This window comes from Ostrinia nubilalis, chromosome 1 (assembly GCF_963855985.1).
Source record: "Ostrinia nubilalis chromosome 1, ilOstNubi1.1, whole genome shotgun sequence".
Classification (NCBI taxonomy): domain Eukaryota; kingdom Metazoa; phylum Arthropoda; class Insecta; order Lepidoptera; family Crambidae; genus Ostrinia; species Ostrinia nubilalis.
In genome coordinates this window covers 9,106,530-9,123,308 of record NC_087088.1, presented here as the reverse complement: position 1 = coordinate 9,123,308, position 16,779 = coordinate 9,106,530, and the positions used below count along the sequence as shown (strand labels likewise).

General features: G+C 35.5%; 1 protein-coding gene across 1 annotated transcript; it reads left to right on the top strand.

Moving 5' to 3' along the window:
• The first annotated feature begins 923 nt into the window (after positions 1-923).
• On the top strand, positions 924-4,111 carry LOC135071196 (GILT-like protein 2). The gene is made up of 5 exons (XM_063964971.1): positions 924-1,052; positions 1,130-1,209; positions 1,557-1,709; positions 3,301-3,471; positions 3,795-4,111. Exons 1-5 carry the CDS (start codon positions 989-991, stop codon positions 4,014-4,016), a joined length of 690 nt encoding a protein of 229 aa, XP_063821041.1. The 5' UTR covers positions 924-988; the 3' UTR covers positions 4,017-4,111.
• The last annotated feature ends 12,668 nt before the right edge of the window (positions 4,112-16,779 follow it).

The window sequence follows — 16,779 nt, the reverse complement described above, 5'->3', positions numbered from 1 at the left end:
ATTCGTCATGTCTGTCTGTCTGTCCGTCTGTCCGTCCGTATGTCACAGCCATTTTTTTCCGAAACTATAAGAGCTATACTGTTGAAATTTGGTAGGTACCTAGATGTATTATGTGAACCGCATTAAGATTTTGATGCAAAAATAAAAAATAATAATAAATACTTAGAACTGAAACTCAAAAATTTTTTTTCATCAAACATACCTGTGGGGTACCTATCTATGGATAGGTTTCAAAAATGATATCGAGGTTTCTAAAATATTTTTTTTCTAAACCGAATAGTATGCGTGACAGACGCTTCCAAAGTGGAAAAAAGTTGGTCCCCCCCCCCCTCTAACTTCTAAAATAAGAAAATGAAAAATCTAAAAAAAACATATGATGTACATTACTATAAAAACTACCAACGAAAATTGTTTTGAACGAGATCTAGTAAGTAGTTTTTTTTTAATACCTCGTAAATCGTAAACCGCTTATTACCGCGTAATCTTTCATACAAATAACTTAAATTAAAAAAAAACATAAATCAATGGTACGGAACCCTTTGTGCGTGAGTCCGGTTTTTTATATAATATCCTTGGGATTTGTACATGTGTAATAAATAAATTCATTTTACCAATATATAAATGTGAATGATTAAGGTTAATTAAATATTAATGTCACTTGAATCAGATTATAATCACAATTATACGTAGTTAAGTAAATAGGTAGTCTATACTTATTGCGCATTTAGACCAGCAGACATCATAACATTGATATTTCTCCAATGCAAAATTAATTTGTAGTAATTTCCTTATCTAAATTACGCACACAACTTCATATGAAATACATAATATAAAATAATATGACCATTTCTGAACTTAATCTAATATGTCGAATCACATTAATTTATTATGAAGTACCATATTATGAATACATTCCAGTGTTATTGCCAGTGTATTATCACACACATATGAGAAAACACGTTCATTAAGTGGAGATAACAATAATATAATGTTCCTACGCCAGTTTATATTGTTTGCTACTGTTTTAGTTATTACGAATTCTCAGGATATTGGTACGTATTAAATTTTAAATTTAATGACATTCAGTGAACTTAATTCGAACCTGAAAAGATTGCTTTTCCTATTACAGAAATTCTCTCCAATGCGTTAGATAGTGTGAATACGCCGATAAAAGTCATCGAGGCTGATTTCATTTTTATTAAAGAAAAGGTAAACAAATGGTATAACCACAGAACATAGTTCTATGTTCTGTGGGTATAACTAACTATCGCCTGAACATTTGCGCGTATCAAAAATATTATTTTAGTTTAAATTTAGTTCTTTGAGTAATGATATGTTATTGGGTTTATTTCTTATCTAAAACTCTAATTAGCACTTATCAGCGGAAGTGTGGGTTAAACTTTATTTTGTTTCCGACGCATCTATCAAATCCCTACTAATACATACATTATATGTATGTAATAGTAGGGATAATAGTTATATGGCAGTTATATTATAACTGCCATATAAAAAACACTGTTATTATGAGTTCTCATCAGCCTTGTATTTTAATTCAGATTACAGTGCAAGTAAACGTACCAACATTGAAATTGTACTACGAAAGCTTATGTCCCGACTGCATTGAGTTCGATTCGACACAGTTCAAAAATGTAGTTGAATTGTTGCATCAGTATGTGGACATTCACACGTATCCTTATGGGAATGCTAGGGTAAGTTTCTGAATTAACTCATATTTTACATAAATGTAATCCCACCAAAAACATTCTGTAAAAAACTAGCCAAGTCTCGATTGAGCTGCTTGTTTATCTCTAAAAAGTAATGAAATCTAGACAAAGTCGTGCCAAGTCTATGGTTCCTTACTGCGATTTCTTTATTTTATAGTTAATGTTGTGTGACTTGGCCGTTGAAGGGTGACAAAACCAGGTGCTCCATGACACCATTGCACCAATCTGTCGCCAGAACCGCTACCCATTGACGATGGAAAATTGCCACTTGGAAAACGTTGATTCAACAACAACCAATCAATTGTAGGTTTAATAAAGCTGCGTATTTCAATAATACTTATGTATGATTGTTCAACGGCAAAGTCACACAACATTAACTATAAAATAAAGAAATCGCAGTAAGGAACCATAGACTTGGCACGACTTTGTCTAGATTTCATTACTTTTTAGAGATAAACAAGCAGCTCAATCGAGACTTGGCTAGTTTTTTACAGAATGTTTTTGGTGGGATTTCACTTCTTTTTGTAGAAAGTGGCAAAATTATTTAACGTCGTCGTTTTATCGACATTTTTTTACGTTATTAAACACAAATAAACTCAACGACCTTTAAAATGGACAACGAATCAGAATTGTTTTAATAACATAACCTTAGCGAACCTTACAATATAATAAACGAAATCAACGAAATGCAAATTACACAACATTCAACTTAATCGACGGGGGGCTCTAGAAAGGAAAAAAATCTGGACACCGCTTGCTAGTGCTAGCGCCATCTAGCGGTGAGCGATACAGGCGAACACCACGGTGCCGGAGTAGTATTGATTTATGAATGTGGTGTTACTCCCAGATCTTCGATTTTCCTAGTTTTTAGAGTTTTCCCTTTATGTGGCCATTAAACCCTAACTCTGTACCAAATTTCAGCTCTCTGAGTTTATGGGAAGTTCTAGTTCTATTTTGATGATCATCAGTGAGTGAGTGAGTGTCATAAATGCGAAACTTTGCTTTCGCTTAACTTCGGAACTAAATGACCTACAGACTTGAAATTTTGGATTTTAAGTATGTGATTATAGCTTACTAGATGACAAAAATTTCTACGTTCTGGTCTTATCCAGAGGTTCTCAAATAGGGGCCTGAAAATGCGGCGAAATGGTTCCAGTAAAGGATGGTACGGCAGTGTTTGCTTCGCGCTCGACTTGGCGGGGGCACTGCCGTGCCCCCAGATAATGAGGGTTTTCGCGAATGAAAGATCCGCTAGATGGCGGGACGTGGATGTGGGGTCTGACTGCTGCGTGATTGGTGGATTTTGACATATCTGTCAATGTCATGTCAAAAATAACCAATCATGCAGCATTTGGACCTCGCGTCTACGTATTGCCATCTGGCGGATTTTTCATTAGCGAAAACCCTCATTGTGCTAAGTTTGACGACAGCCTGCGTCTTGTCGGTGTCTCTACCTACACCAACAAGACACAAGCCTACGACACGATTCCGTGTAGAAATCGTTTGAAAATAAAGTTGCGGGCTAGACTAAACTTTCGCTGTTGTAGACTTTAAAAGATTTTTTTTCTGTTTTCAGACAGTGAAACATGGCAACAATACTGTAATAATTTGCCAGCATGGGCCAGAAGAGTGCTATGGGAACAAGCTACACGCATGCGCGCTGGACATCATAGCTAACGGCACCGAGGCGATGCTCTTTAACGCCTGCATGATGGCCCAGCGCAGTAATGATACTAGCGCAGACAATGTAAGGCAATTCATTATTTATATTATTGAAAGTATGGATAAATAGATGAGTTAAGTCATTGATTTTTTAAATTGATAGTAAAGAAGGTACCTATAATGGTCTTCAATCGGCTAAACATATTTTCTTGGTCATAAAACACCCTCAAATTGCTACTCAAACTAATTGAAGTTTAATTATATATTTTCAATGCACTAGCTGCAGTTTTAACATAACTTTGTAAATAAAATGACAGCCAATCTTTGATACCTAATATTACAATTATTCGTTACAAAAATAAGTAGTTAGTAGTTACTTCCTCATATCGATCGAAATCTTGTTTACAGTGTGGAGAACGCATGAGCATCAAAGTGGACTCAATCAAGGAATGTGCTAAGAGCCAAAAAGGCACCGATCTTCTGGTGCATTACGGGGAAGAGAGCAAGAAAGTCGGTTTCAGATACGTCCCTTATGTCCTTCTCAATGGCGTCGAGTGGCAAGGAAATAACCTCTTGAGTGACTTGTGTGCGACTTTCAAAAACCCGCCAGAACCTTGCAGATCAAAGTAGGATTTAAGATAGAGCTGTTTATTTGAAATGTCTCCGCCAACCGAACAAATTTTATCATTAGTAATGAATATAATGACCAATCTATAAGTTAAAAATCGTTTGATTAATACATATACTTGTCCCTTACTTAAATTATGACCTCAAATGAGCTTTATGCTGAACACTATCCACATTTTTATTTTATAACATATTTCTGCAGTGGTGCTTGGTATGAAAGTATCTAGAGAAGTTTGTCTTGTAACAACTAACAACAGAGCTGTTATTTACATATTTATAGAGATGATAAAATTCTTGTGAGATAAATGGGAAAATAATTACGCATAATGCTTTGTTAAGGCCGGGTAGCAGAGAAAATGGCGAAAATGAGGTTTTCATTTTTCATTTTTGAGGTACTAAACAGTAAAATTAAAAGCTAAGATTTTTATTGGGTATAGTTCAGGATATTTTCTAGGGCTATTAACGGATGGAAACACGATTTGATGAAGTTGACTCGATAGAATAAATTCCCAAAGTTACCTCTATTCGTTTTCTATTTATGGTTTTATTTTTAAAATAAGCGATTTGAGATTCTAAATCTTTTACTAAACTAAAGTTCAGAAATAACTTGAGGGCTTTTAACGGATGAAATTTTTATATTGCGTCTTATTTAGTTACTATGTTAAAAAATGTGGAAAAAATCGTCCATGACGGCTTGGACAATCTCAATCAGTCGCGCGGTGGCGCTTACGGAGGACGGACGCGTGTCAGTTTTTTGGCCGTGACAGTTCGCGATTTGTCAATATTTTTGGCAATGATGACTTTGATGAGTCACAGTATAATAATATCAGTGTTAGCTATCAGCTGGAGAAAGCTTAAATTTTTGATAATTAAAAATTATCAATTTTGTCTACCTATTGAAATTTAAATCGTTCGCATCCTTTTAAACGAAGACTTTACTCATGATACATAGTACATTCCTCAAATATGAGACAAAACCAATGAGTTAAAATTACATTTTAATAGTACCTACATACAATCGTCTTACACTCCTTAGAAGAGTACACTGACACAAATAAATAATAAAAAATACTGTCTAAGGTCTGTAGCTAAAGGTCTAAGCTGTAAGATAGAAGAATCTTCTAGCCAAAAAGATGGCAGATGCAGCAGATGTCAACGGATTTAAAACTGGAGTTCATATGACTCCTTGTAGACTTGAGTCTCTAGAGCGTCCCTTCCTCCACCATGCGTAAGAATTTTCACAAAAATACTGTCTAAGGTCTGTAGCTAAAGGTCTAAGCTGCAAGATAGAAGAATCTTCTAGCCAAAAAGATGGCAGATGCAGCAGATGTCAACGGATTTAAAACTTGGAGTTCATGTGACTCCTTCTAGACTTGAGTCTCTAGAGCGTCCCTTCCTCCACCATGCGTAAAAGTTTTCCAAAAATACTGTCTGAGGTCTGTAATAAAAGTCTAAACTGCAAGATAGAAGAATCTTTTAGCCAAAAACATGGCAGATGCAGCATATATCAACGGATTTAAGACTGGACTGGCACCACCTTGCAATGTCATCCTCTCATTGTTATCTGTAGGTAATGTAAATTATTTTTAAAATGTATTTAAAAAATAAAATGTTCGTTTTATTATTTCAATAATCTGACCTCTCAACTCAACTACACTACACAAACACCTTTGTTCGCAACTGTACTGACGAAACTTCGATATTATACCGTTCATTTAAGATGGCAAGCTTTTTGCTGCGGTAATGCACTCCAGGTAACCGTGTGTGATGCTTATTGCTCATAGTGATTTTCGATACAGAGCCCCGTACATACGTTATACATAAATTATGGAAAGAAAACACCCAGACCAATACAAACAAATATGTATGCAATTTTAGTATGATATTTTTATTTATTAATAAACAAAAAGACTGAACAAAATTGATGCGTGTACTGACTAATGTTATTAACCACATGCAAAGCCTTGTGAATTGCAACAACTATAATTTATGATCCAAGCTCTAAATAATCGCTACTACGAGTAACTGATCATAAAATGTTTTTCCAATCGCTCAAGCTCCCGAGGATCTACCGATAGGTCGGGTGACGTAATCTTGAAATTATTTTAGCCGGCGCGGAACTTCCGGAAGGTCGGGTGACGCCACGCCTCTTTGAACCGTGTTTACTTTGGCAGTTATATTCTATATTTATTCGATTCTAAAATATATTCCCAAAAATTTTGAAAGTTGTTTTAATTTGTATCCTTGGATATGATTTGTATTAGAAAGTGCTGTGAGTGTGACGCTTGAACGGAAGGAAGTCAACCTAACCTAACCAACTGCGTATTTCTAAACTGCTTATTTCTATACTGTGTAGCCGCGAGAGCTCTTTGGCGCGCTGTCTTCGGCGAAGTATTGCGCGCGCAGATTTTGACAGCGCGAAATACCTACTTTAGCAGAAATACCAAGCCTTAAAGCTATTAGCGCTCTTTTATCAATATCAGTGGTCAAAAAGTGTTCAAAAAGTGGTCAAGATGCAAAAGGGATACTGACAATTTACAAATAGCAGACAGACAGTCTCCGACCGCATAGCCGTTAGTATTTTTGCTGTAGCGTTTGTTACTTGCATATAAATCATGAAAGGTTTGACAGTAATTATTATTGTTGTGTTGTGCAGTGCCGCCTCAGAAAGAACTTTAGCAATGAATATTAACTCGCAGTACATTCGTAAGTATTAAAGAAACTTCATAACCATGAGACTACGAGTTACATTTAGGGTGGATTCGACCAAACAAGAGTAATATACAGGATGGAATTTTGTAATGCCACCTGAAGGGAAAGTACTCTTAATACTGTAGATAGAAAATTTTACTCAAAGAAAACATTCCTTTATTTTTTAAAAGAAATAGAACTGCATTCAATGATTTATAAAATTACCTGCTACACTTAGGAACCACCAACTAAAATCTGTTAAATCAAATCAAAATCAAAAAATATTTATTCAGTTTAGACCACAAGTGGCACTTATGAACGTCAAAATATAGTAAATAATAAAAATGAAAAGGTAGCCCAAAAATTACACCTGTATTTTTATTGCATCGATCGTTAGGGTTAATTACCTACCTATAAGGATGAAATCTCTCAAACAAACTTGATATATCAAATGCAAGGAAAACCATGAAATCTTAAATTATTGTTATTATTTACAGAAAACTGTATGGTATGGTGGTAAATTTTCGTAAAATAAAAAAGTGAGTTTTTCAAGTCTGTCCTGCACAATGACTCTACATCTCTTAGCTAAAATCATAAACAGTCACATCACGCATGGGGAAATCTAATCGCGAACGGCGTAATCTGAATTCAGGAGCAGGCATCAAAAGCTTGTAGACATTCTTGCTCCTGCCAAGCCAGAACACTGGCACACTGAAATTAAATCAACGGTGGTTGAGCACTGCGTGGATTTCTATGCAAATCAGTTTACCAGTACGGCGACGCGATTGCCGCAAAATTGATGCCATTTCTGTTGCTTTCACACTCGGTACGGTACCATTTGTTTTATTGCGCAGTTACTGTATGTAAAGCAAATGTTGCCTATAAATAAAATATAACAAAGCTGTATTGTCAGCTACAAAGCTGACAATGATTACTACTAAGTATGATCGTCCTAAGTGGATAATTTTAAGTTGCTTATAAATTGGTTATAAAACCACATTTTTTGCAAGAAATCCTAGGTGTAAAAAGTATTAAGCCGAAACACATAGCCATTCTGTTTAGATGACTCTACTCGTATCAGTTAGGCACAATGAATATCATCAAGATATGTAAACTACATACGAGTATTTCGGCATATTGTATCTTAATAATTTTTAAAACGTATGTATGTTCTGGATACAGTATGTTCGATGTTCAGACAGTTCTGCTTCTGCTGTAGTTAGGCAACCAAATCAAATCAATACCACTTGTCTCATCGTAAATAATGAACCTAACATAGTTTTATCTATACACTTTTGCAACCCCACCCATTCAGACTAGGGGAATGAAATGGGTAAGTATTAATCAATTAAACGCGTCAGTCGTCTATTTCTCTGGCCGATTCATTAGCGCGTAAATAAGGCTAGATGTAAATCATGTCATTAGGCGTCTGCGATCGGAGCCACTTCTAATTGAAAATAAATCTCATTAGGAGCGCGGCAGAAGCGCAATTTGCCTTTCGCTCCTTCCATTTATATTTTTACATTACGGTATTGTGGGGATTTAATAAACATTTTCTATGCAAATGGTGATTAGATGGCTTTGTTTGTTTAAAAGTATTTTACATGATATGTAAAAGTATTCAAAGAGGTAAAATTACTTGGGTAATACACAATGTAGTAGGTTTGCTTTTAAGTTTAGGTGCTTAACTAACAGTTAAAACGGATTAGAGAATATTTTAAAAAACATTCATAACAAAGAATAGCGAGTGACATGTGGCGTGCTTTATCATGACAAAAAAGATTAATTAATTAGCGTACTTCAAGCTATGGCGTTTCATTGCATATTACTTACAAAAGAGTAAAAAACTTGAAACCACATCACACGTAAGCGAATAAAGATCAAGCACTCGCAACGATTCTTCATAAAATATCTGAAAATGGAAATGGTTGTGTGCACTACAGTCGATAAGGGCAGACTGCAACTAGTAACTCGCGTTGAACAAAGAGGGTTGTTTGACCTGACTCAGATATTCCGGCTGGAACGGGGCCGGTGAAACTATGTTAGCTGATTTCGTTCCAGTGAGATTAAAAAAGAAACAATCTGGAGATTTTAATCAACTGGACAGTCTATTGGCTGAGTCTGATTGCAAAAGAACTTACTGTCGTGTTACAAAGTACCCATTTTTAAGCCTTGAAAGCGATAGAGATTATCTCGTTCAAAGAGTTTGATTAAAAAATATGATTTTCCTCTAGGAAAAATGTTTTGACTCTGATGAAACTTAAACTCTCTACCTTTGCATGCAATTCAACCTCTATACCAACAAGGATATTATAAGTAGAGGACAGTGTTTCTTACTCTAAAATTTTAAGGGAAATACTCTTCTTTCGGCGACTTTCCAAAACTTGAGGGCAACGGATCACTTTGCATTGCATTCATATTCAATCTTACAATAAAACATGCTCTGCAATGGGTTCTGACTCTGAAACTAAAAACATAAATATTATGTATAATAAAAGCAATAATGGTGTCGAGTGAAAACAAAGAGTGCACTGTTTGACTTCGCACATCACATCCGTCTCTCTTATTCCGCGGTGAAACTATGTAACCCAATTTTCACTTCGGGAAAACATCGGCTTATTGTTTTAAAAATGAAACCCGTTTCCATTTTGCTTTGTGGGACAACCAATCGTATGCTGAAATACATTACTAAACTAGAGTTTGAATTGAGTTTTTTGGTGCGTCAATTCGTAATATTATGAGCATGGAAGAGATCTTTTACTAATTAATGACAAAACTGATTTATGGATTTATTTTGTCTGTCAGTTAGTGTGGTGTGTAATAAAGACATCGATCAACAAGCGAAAGAACTACAAACTATGTAGAATGAAAATATATTATGACATAGAGAAAAAAATACTTAAGTCTTTTACAAACCCATGCGTGAAACTTTCGTCTCAAGGAGATATAAGCATTAGCAGGTACATGTAACCACGTGGTAGGTACGAGTATGTTAAAAAACAGGTAAACAGGGAAAACCTCATTAACACACACGCGTGCTAAGTGCATCGATACTATACGCGTCCGACATCAAATTAATATTTAACGGGGTAGGAAAACCCCTCCGCCATCGTGAGAATCCCCACCTGCTTCGAACGTGCATTATTACAAAAATAGGCCGTTTACCCGTAACCTTGCTGTAATAATCGTTACTTACGGACGTTGGACTATTTTTTACAGTAGAATTTTATGATTGTTTGAATAACATTTTCTTTATCTGCCCTCATGAAAATACATTTTCGGTTGCGTGTTTAGTGGACACGCGAACGGCCTACCGAGCGCGTTAATAATAACTTAACGAGTACATCTTCATAAATATGTTACAGTATAAATGAAATAACAGAAAAATAAGTGATTTTTTTCACTGAATGTTAAAAATGATTTATAATCAAACGCGATCAATCACGATTTCACGGTTTAATGGGCTACAAATCGACCGGTGTTGCACAGTAATTCCACCACAACATCTACGAGGTCGTTAAATGAAATAATTAATAATAATTGTTAATTATCCCAGTGACTTAACTTACATTAGGTGATATCGAATCTTGTTGATAAAAAAACCTATTTTTTTAATAATATACCTAGATGAATCCTAGTCCCGAAATAATCACAAAGATATATTTTTTTATTAATAGCATTCTGTTTGGGCACATGCAGCCAACTGCATTCGCCGCAATGTTTCACCCGAGCGCAGACAAACAGGCCCGCCCGCCACCTGACGGCCTTTCAGCGATCTCTTTTTATTTGTGCAACCCCTGCAATCTTGAAATGAAGTTTTGTAAACTTCTACAGCCCGTAAGCGAGCTATTAAACGGTTGGCGTGGTGTAATTCCTTATAATTGCACGTTAATCATATGTAATTACATGCAGTTTCTAACATAAATGTTATTTTCTTTTCGTATTTCAATAAATGAATACATTAAGTACTCATGTATTGTGATTGTTTACATTCTCATTCGAAAATGCATACAATTCAGAATGCCTCTTAATTATTGTTTGCAGTATAAATAAATAAAAGAAACATAATCATAAATTGTAAATTTCGTAGCTCCGCAAAATTAATTAAACCTTAGCATTAAAGACTAAAGCAGACGTAGTTAACTACCGTTCGATGGAGATTTGAACCGACAAAGTTTTTATTAAGTTGAGCTTGTTGGATTGCAGCCACACTCGTCCGAGCTGCTCACTGGAATCAACCAACTTCCTAAGTGAAATGTACGAATCGCAAACTTGCCGGTCCATTTAATACGGGCTAGGTGCCGCTGGCAACTTCCAAACTTAACCCAGAGCTTGATAACTTAACCCAGAGCTTGATAACCAATAAATGATATTTTGTTTTTCTCAATATTGAGTTTGGCGGACTCACGGCATAGCTGTACGTGACGTGTTTTATTTTGAGTAATATCGAAACCATGATGGCCGATTATACACTTTTTCAGTATTAGATGTTAGTTACAGCACACATTTTGGTTCATTCATTCAATTCCTGTCCTAATCAAACTAAGAATCGAACTCAGAATCTCCGAGTCAGAACTGATCAGAACCTTATTTTTCACAGAACCACGGAGACTTATGTAATGGATTATTTTCATTCTGTTGAAATTCAATGTTCGTTCTAATATTTGGTAATGTACCCTATTTTTAGAGTTTCGTAGAAGTTTTAGAGCCTTTAATGCTAAGGTTTAATTAATTTTAGAGAACTACGCTGATTCTTCATGTATCTTTCTCTCACAAATCACAATTAATTTTCTCAGAAATTATTTGACGTGATAGATCGACTAAAAGCTACAAAAATATAGGCTAGGGCTAAAGGAGTGTCTTTGATTAACATAACTACCTAGTTTAGGGATTTTTAATTATATTTCACATTTTGATGCCATAAAAATGTACGGGATCCTACGTTTGCGAGGACAACTTGCACTCGGCCAGTAAAAACGTGGATTGGTTGTAGAAAGCGGCTATCAACCGTCACTATTTGCAAAAATGTCTCCTTTGCACGTCCCATCTGATAGAGCGGGCCGGATTGCGATCAAATCTATCGATAGATCACGTTTCGAATTGGATTCCAGATTTGCATCTGTTCAGTTTGTTTTTGGAATGTTCTACTTTCTACCGCTGCACATTTTATTGCCGGCGTATCTAGGACTGCAGCTATCACTTGAGAAGCCAAGAGGACTTATCTTATAAGCCATTATGTCTTTCAGGAAATATATATTTTTTATTGTATTTTTTGTAAGCTAAAGCTAAAGCTGACCTTATAAATATAATCAAGAATATATTTTTTATAAATTAAACTTATGAAAATGATTTAATTTTCCGACCGTAATTGTGTTAGGATAACGTTTTAAATGCGATTAAGGTTGACATAAATTTAGATAACCGACCATTAGCGATGCTGATTACGAGAGGAGGCGTTACGGCAGAGTTGTAAGTGAAGGTAAACTCATTAGCGAGCCGGAACCGCCCGGGGGCGCCACTGCGCCAACTCCTCATTTACCAGGACGTCTACTGAAACTTCTTTACGCAAATAGCATTTCTTCACTGGAACTAAATGGATGCTGCGTCTTGTAACTTGTTGCCTGTGGGAAGGCTGCGTCTTCCTTATTAAAAATGTATATCAAGTATCAGACCTGGACAATTTTAGAGTTAACCTCACCAAAAAGTGAAATATTTGTTCTATACAAAACAAAATTGTGTAAAGTTTAAAAATCACATACAGGGTGTTAGGTAAATGAGTATATGAGCCGACACTAGCCCATGTTAACATATGCATATACTCGTAAATGGTATGGTGAAGTCAGAAATTTGATATCATCATTTTAGTAATGTTCTTAAAATAAAATTTATAATATCAGATTTGTATGAAAATTAAAATAATTGAAATGATGATATCAATTTTCTGACTTCACCATACCATTTATATTAACATGGGCTAGTGTCGGCTCATATACCCATTTACCTAACACCCTGTATAAGAAGGAACTTAATAATATCGAAATATGATATCCGTTCAAATGCAATAGAATGGCGTGTTGAATTGAATTCAACAAAGCAAAGAAAGTAATATGTGAGCTCTGCGGCGGTTACAAAGCGCCACATAACTACAATGCTATTGTGGAGAGCAGACTCTGCCCTCAGACGTATCATCAGACCATACACGAACTACCTGCCCAGCACGGCTGAGTACACACGACTGCCCACGAACCACTTAATTTAATACCTTAAACGGTCACTCCAGAAACACGTGGCTATTTATAACAACATACCTAATAGGGCTGAAAACTGAAAAGTTATATAACGATTTTATAAAGAAGATGATACATTCGGCATCTTTTAGAAAATATCTCTCTACATTGTAAAATAATCTGACTACCATTACGGTGAAAACCATGTAAAACTTTGATATTTAGGCCACGCTTAAGTACTTGTTGATATCTAGGTTTTGGAATTATTTCGCAGAGATTCTGCAGGTCTGTGTAAACCTTGCTTAAAATAAGAAGATCACACACAGTCGTGTTTAGTTCAGATTCTACTCAGTTTAAAAGAAAATACTTTCTGATGTAAAAATAATATCTTACTGTACCTACTAAATCTAACCTATCAAAAGAAAAATTCCTACATAAAGATTGTAAAAAAAATGCGAATTTACTTCTAGAGCTATTACCTAGGTAATAGGTAGGTACCTAGCATAGCTGGGCATTAACTCGTTAATCCGTTAATTAACGAAGTTAACATTTCTATTAACGGATTAACTTTTAAGTTAACTTTAAAAAATGTTAACGGACTCGTTAACTTCCGTTAAATTATCCTAAATCCGTTAATCGTTAATCCAGTACCTACTATTTACCAAAAAGATACAGCAGGCACGCTGAAAAACGCTAGAAAAACGCGTTCTGACAAGTACGTTCGGGCTTCCAGAACTTGCAGAACGCAAAACAACAGTTTTTGTAACCAGAACGAAACGATATAAAATATGCTATTTTTTATTTATTTATAAGCTTTATATTGACTTCACTTGTTAGGATACATTATGTGGGACAAATCTTGCAACTGAATTTAAGACCAGTTCTCCTTAACCGATTGAGCTGAAATTTGGGATACTTGTGTAAGTACGATGAAAATGCAATGTTATGGTACCATTAAGCTGGTCCGATGATGGAGTCAGTAGGTGGCCATAGGAACTCCTAAATGAAACGGCGGAATCGCATCGATTTTGGGTTCGTTGGATTTGTCTTTTCGAGCACTTTAGTACTAGATGATGTCCAGGGTCCTGATGATGGAGTCAGGAGGTGGCCATAGGAATTCCTAAACGAAATGGTGGAAACTTATCGAGTTTGGGTTTGTTGGATTTGTCTTTTCGAGCACTTTGGTGCTAAATTGTATTGTAATTGAACCAAGGCTCTGAGATTGAAATATTATAGACTAAGAGCTGGTGAACGCCAGACCTACCTACGTCATTTTATAAAAGCTGAAAGTTTGTTAGCGTATGCTCCCAATATAGGTTAGAATGTTGGTGGATTATGAAGTTTGGGTCATCGTGGCTTTGGCAGCTACCCTAAAAAACTGTCTGGCAAGGAGTTGGAACTGTCAAAACTGTGTGGCTGATGTCGAAACAACTTCTAATCATTGCTCAAATATTATATAAAAATCAGATTTTATGGTATAACGTAAGTAGAATTACAGTGTATTAAATATACAGAAAAAGCCACCGTAAAAGTTAGGCTTACGTTATACTATAAAATAAAAGCTGATTTTTATTTTTATATAAAATATTAGGGCAATAATTAGAAGTAGTTTCCTCATCAGCCAGACAGTTTTGACAGTTCCAACTCCGTGCCAGACAGTTTTTTTAGGATACCTGCCAAAGCCACGATGACCCAAACTTCATGATTCACAAACATTCTATCCTATATTGGGAGCATACGCTGACAAACTTTCAGCTTTTCAACCGACTTCAAAAAAAGGAGGAGGTTCTCAATTCGACCCGTATGTTTTTTTTTTCTATGTTTGTTACGCGATAACTCCGCCAATTATGAACCGATTTGAACAAATCTTTTTTCAGCGTATAGGTTATACCTCAAGGGTGGTCCCATTTAAATTTAATAATAAAAAAAACAACCCCCAAGGGTGGAAAATTGGGGATGAACTTTTTTATACGCAATATCTCCGCCGATTATAAACCAATTTGAACGATTATTTTTTTGTTGAATAGGTATTATCAAAAGGGTGGTTTCATGCGAATTTGAAGAAAATATTTCACCCCCAAGGGTGGAAAATTGGGGATGAACTTTTTTATATGCAATATCTCCGCCGATTATGAACCAATTTGAACGATTATTTTTTTGTTGAATAGGTATTATTTGTGTTCACGCATTTGAAGTCGGTTTTTTTTTTTAAAGTTATATAAAATGACGTAGGTCTGGCGTTCACTAGCTCTTAGGTTACTACTAAAAAGTGTAATAAAATAAAATTATAATAATAAAAAACTTTTTTAAAAACAAGATTTTATTTTGAAATGCAGTTGTTACCAAAACAGTACTTATTATTATTCTGTGCCAAAACGAAAAACATAATTGTATGCAAGGTTCAAATAATTTCGACAGCTTGTAGCGCAAACATAAAAAAGGAATAAATTCCATGTGCGATACAAGCTTTCGAAATTATTTGAACCTTGCATATTACAATTATTTTTTTGTTTTATTATAATGTGTTAACGGATTAACGATTAACGTTAACTTGCGTTAAATCTTGCTAAATGTAACGTTCTAACGTTTAACGAAGTTAATTTTTTTATTAACGATTTAACGATTAACGAAGTTAACTATTTGATTAACGGTGCCCAGCTATGGTACCTAGTCAATGTTATAACTTAAGGTTTTTTCTGTATCGGATGAAATAGGGACTATTAAAGTTACGCCCGTATTCACACGCGACGCTTACTTAATTGTAGTAGCAAATCGAACGCACAGCGTTGAATAGAGCTCTGTGATTGGTTCGTGTGTCACCCTGTGCGTCCACGCGCACTACGAGACCTCATAGTAATGTTTGTGAATACGGGCGTTAGGCTTACACGTGCATAATGCACAAAATGACGATAACTTAACTATTTTCAATATGCATTTAGAACAAAGTATTTATTATGAACTATAATTTACAAGCAATGGACATTACACTTACATACCATTAGTTTTAAATACCCAAGATAATAGTTCACTGTGAAACTACAATCACCTACAATGCCTACAGTGGAAAAACAGTTTGTGACGTAACATTTAGATTCATCGACTAGATTCTGCCCATCGCTTCGCCCGCATCAAGCATATGTGTTAATCCGACGTAATAACGCAATGAGGGCTATCGTTTTTATACTTAACAGTTGGCACCCCTGGCGATTGACAGGACCTTACTCTACAGTGGCGCCATCTTGATGAGTGCAAATGCGATAGTCCTCCTACCACTTTAGCACTCACCAGTTGGTGCCACTGTCTTCGCTACTAGCAAGTGACAGGACCTTACTCTACAGTGGCGCTAACTGGTGAGCGCTAAAACGATAGCCCTCATTAACAGTGTGCGTTAAGAAGTAACAACAGACAGAATCAAAACTTATCCACCTTCCCAAATGTTAGGTTTATTTAACTACAAATTTTGTCTGTTACCCAAAAACTAAATCGCGCGCGTCCCTGTTTCAAAAACCGGGATAAAAACTATCCTATGTCCTTTCTACACTATCTCTATGCCAAATTTAATCAAAATCGCTTCAGTGGTTTAGGCATGAAAGCAAGACAGACAGACAGACAGAGTTAGTTAGTTATAGATATTACTCGTAGCATAATAATTGTAATACAATTATATTTTATATCACGAAGATGGGGGGTACATAGGTAATAATAAGCTCCTGTAACCTTTTAAATTGAAAATAATAAATACCTACCTACCTGATAAAGGGGTCCCTACGATACCTGAATTGGCTTGACTTACTTTCGTGAAATCATAGATTTTAATTTCAACGAGAACTATTGAAATTGCATTTAGA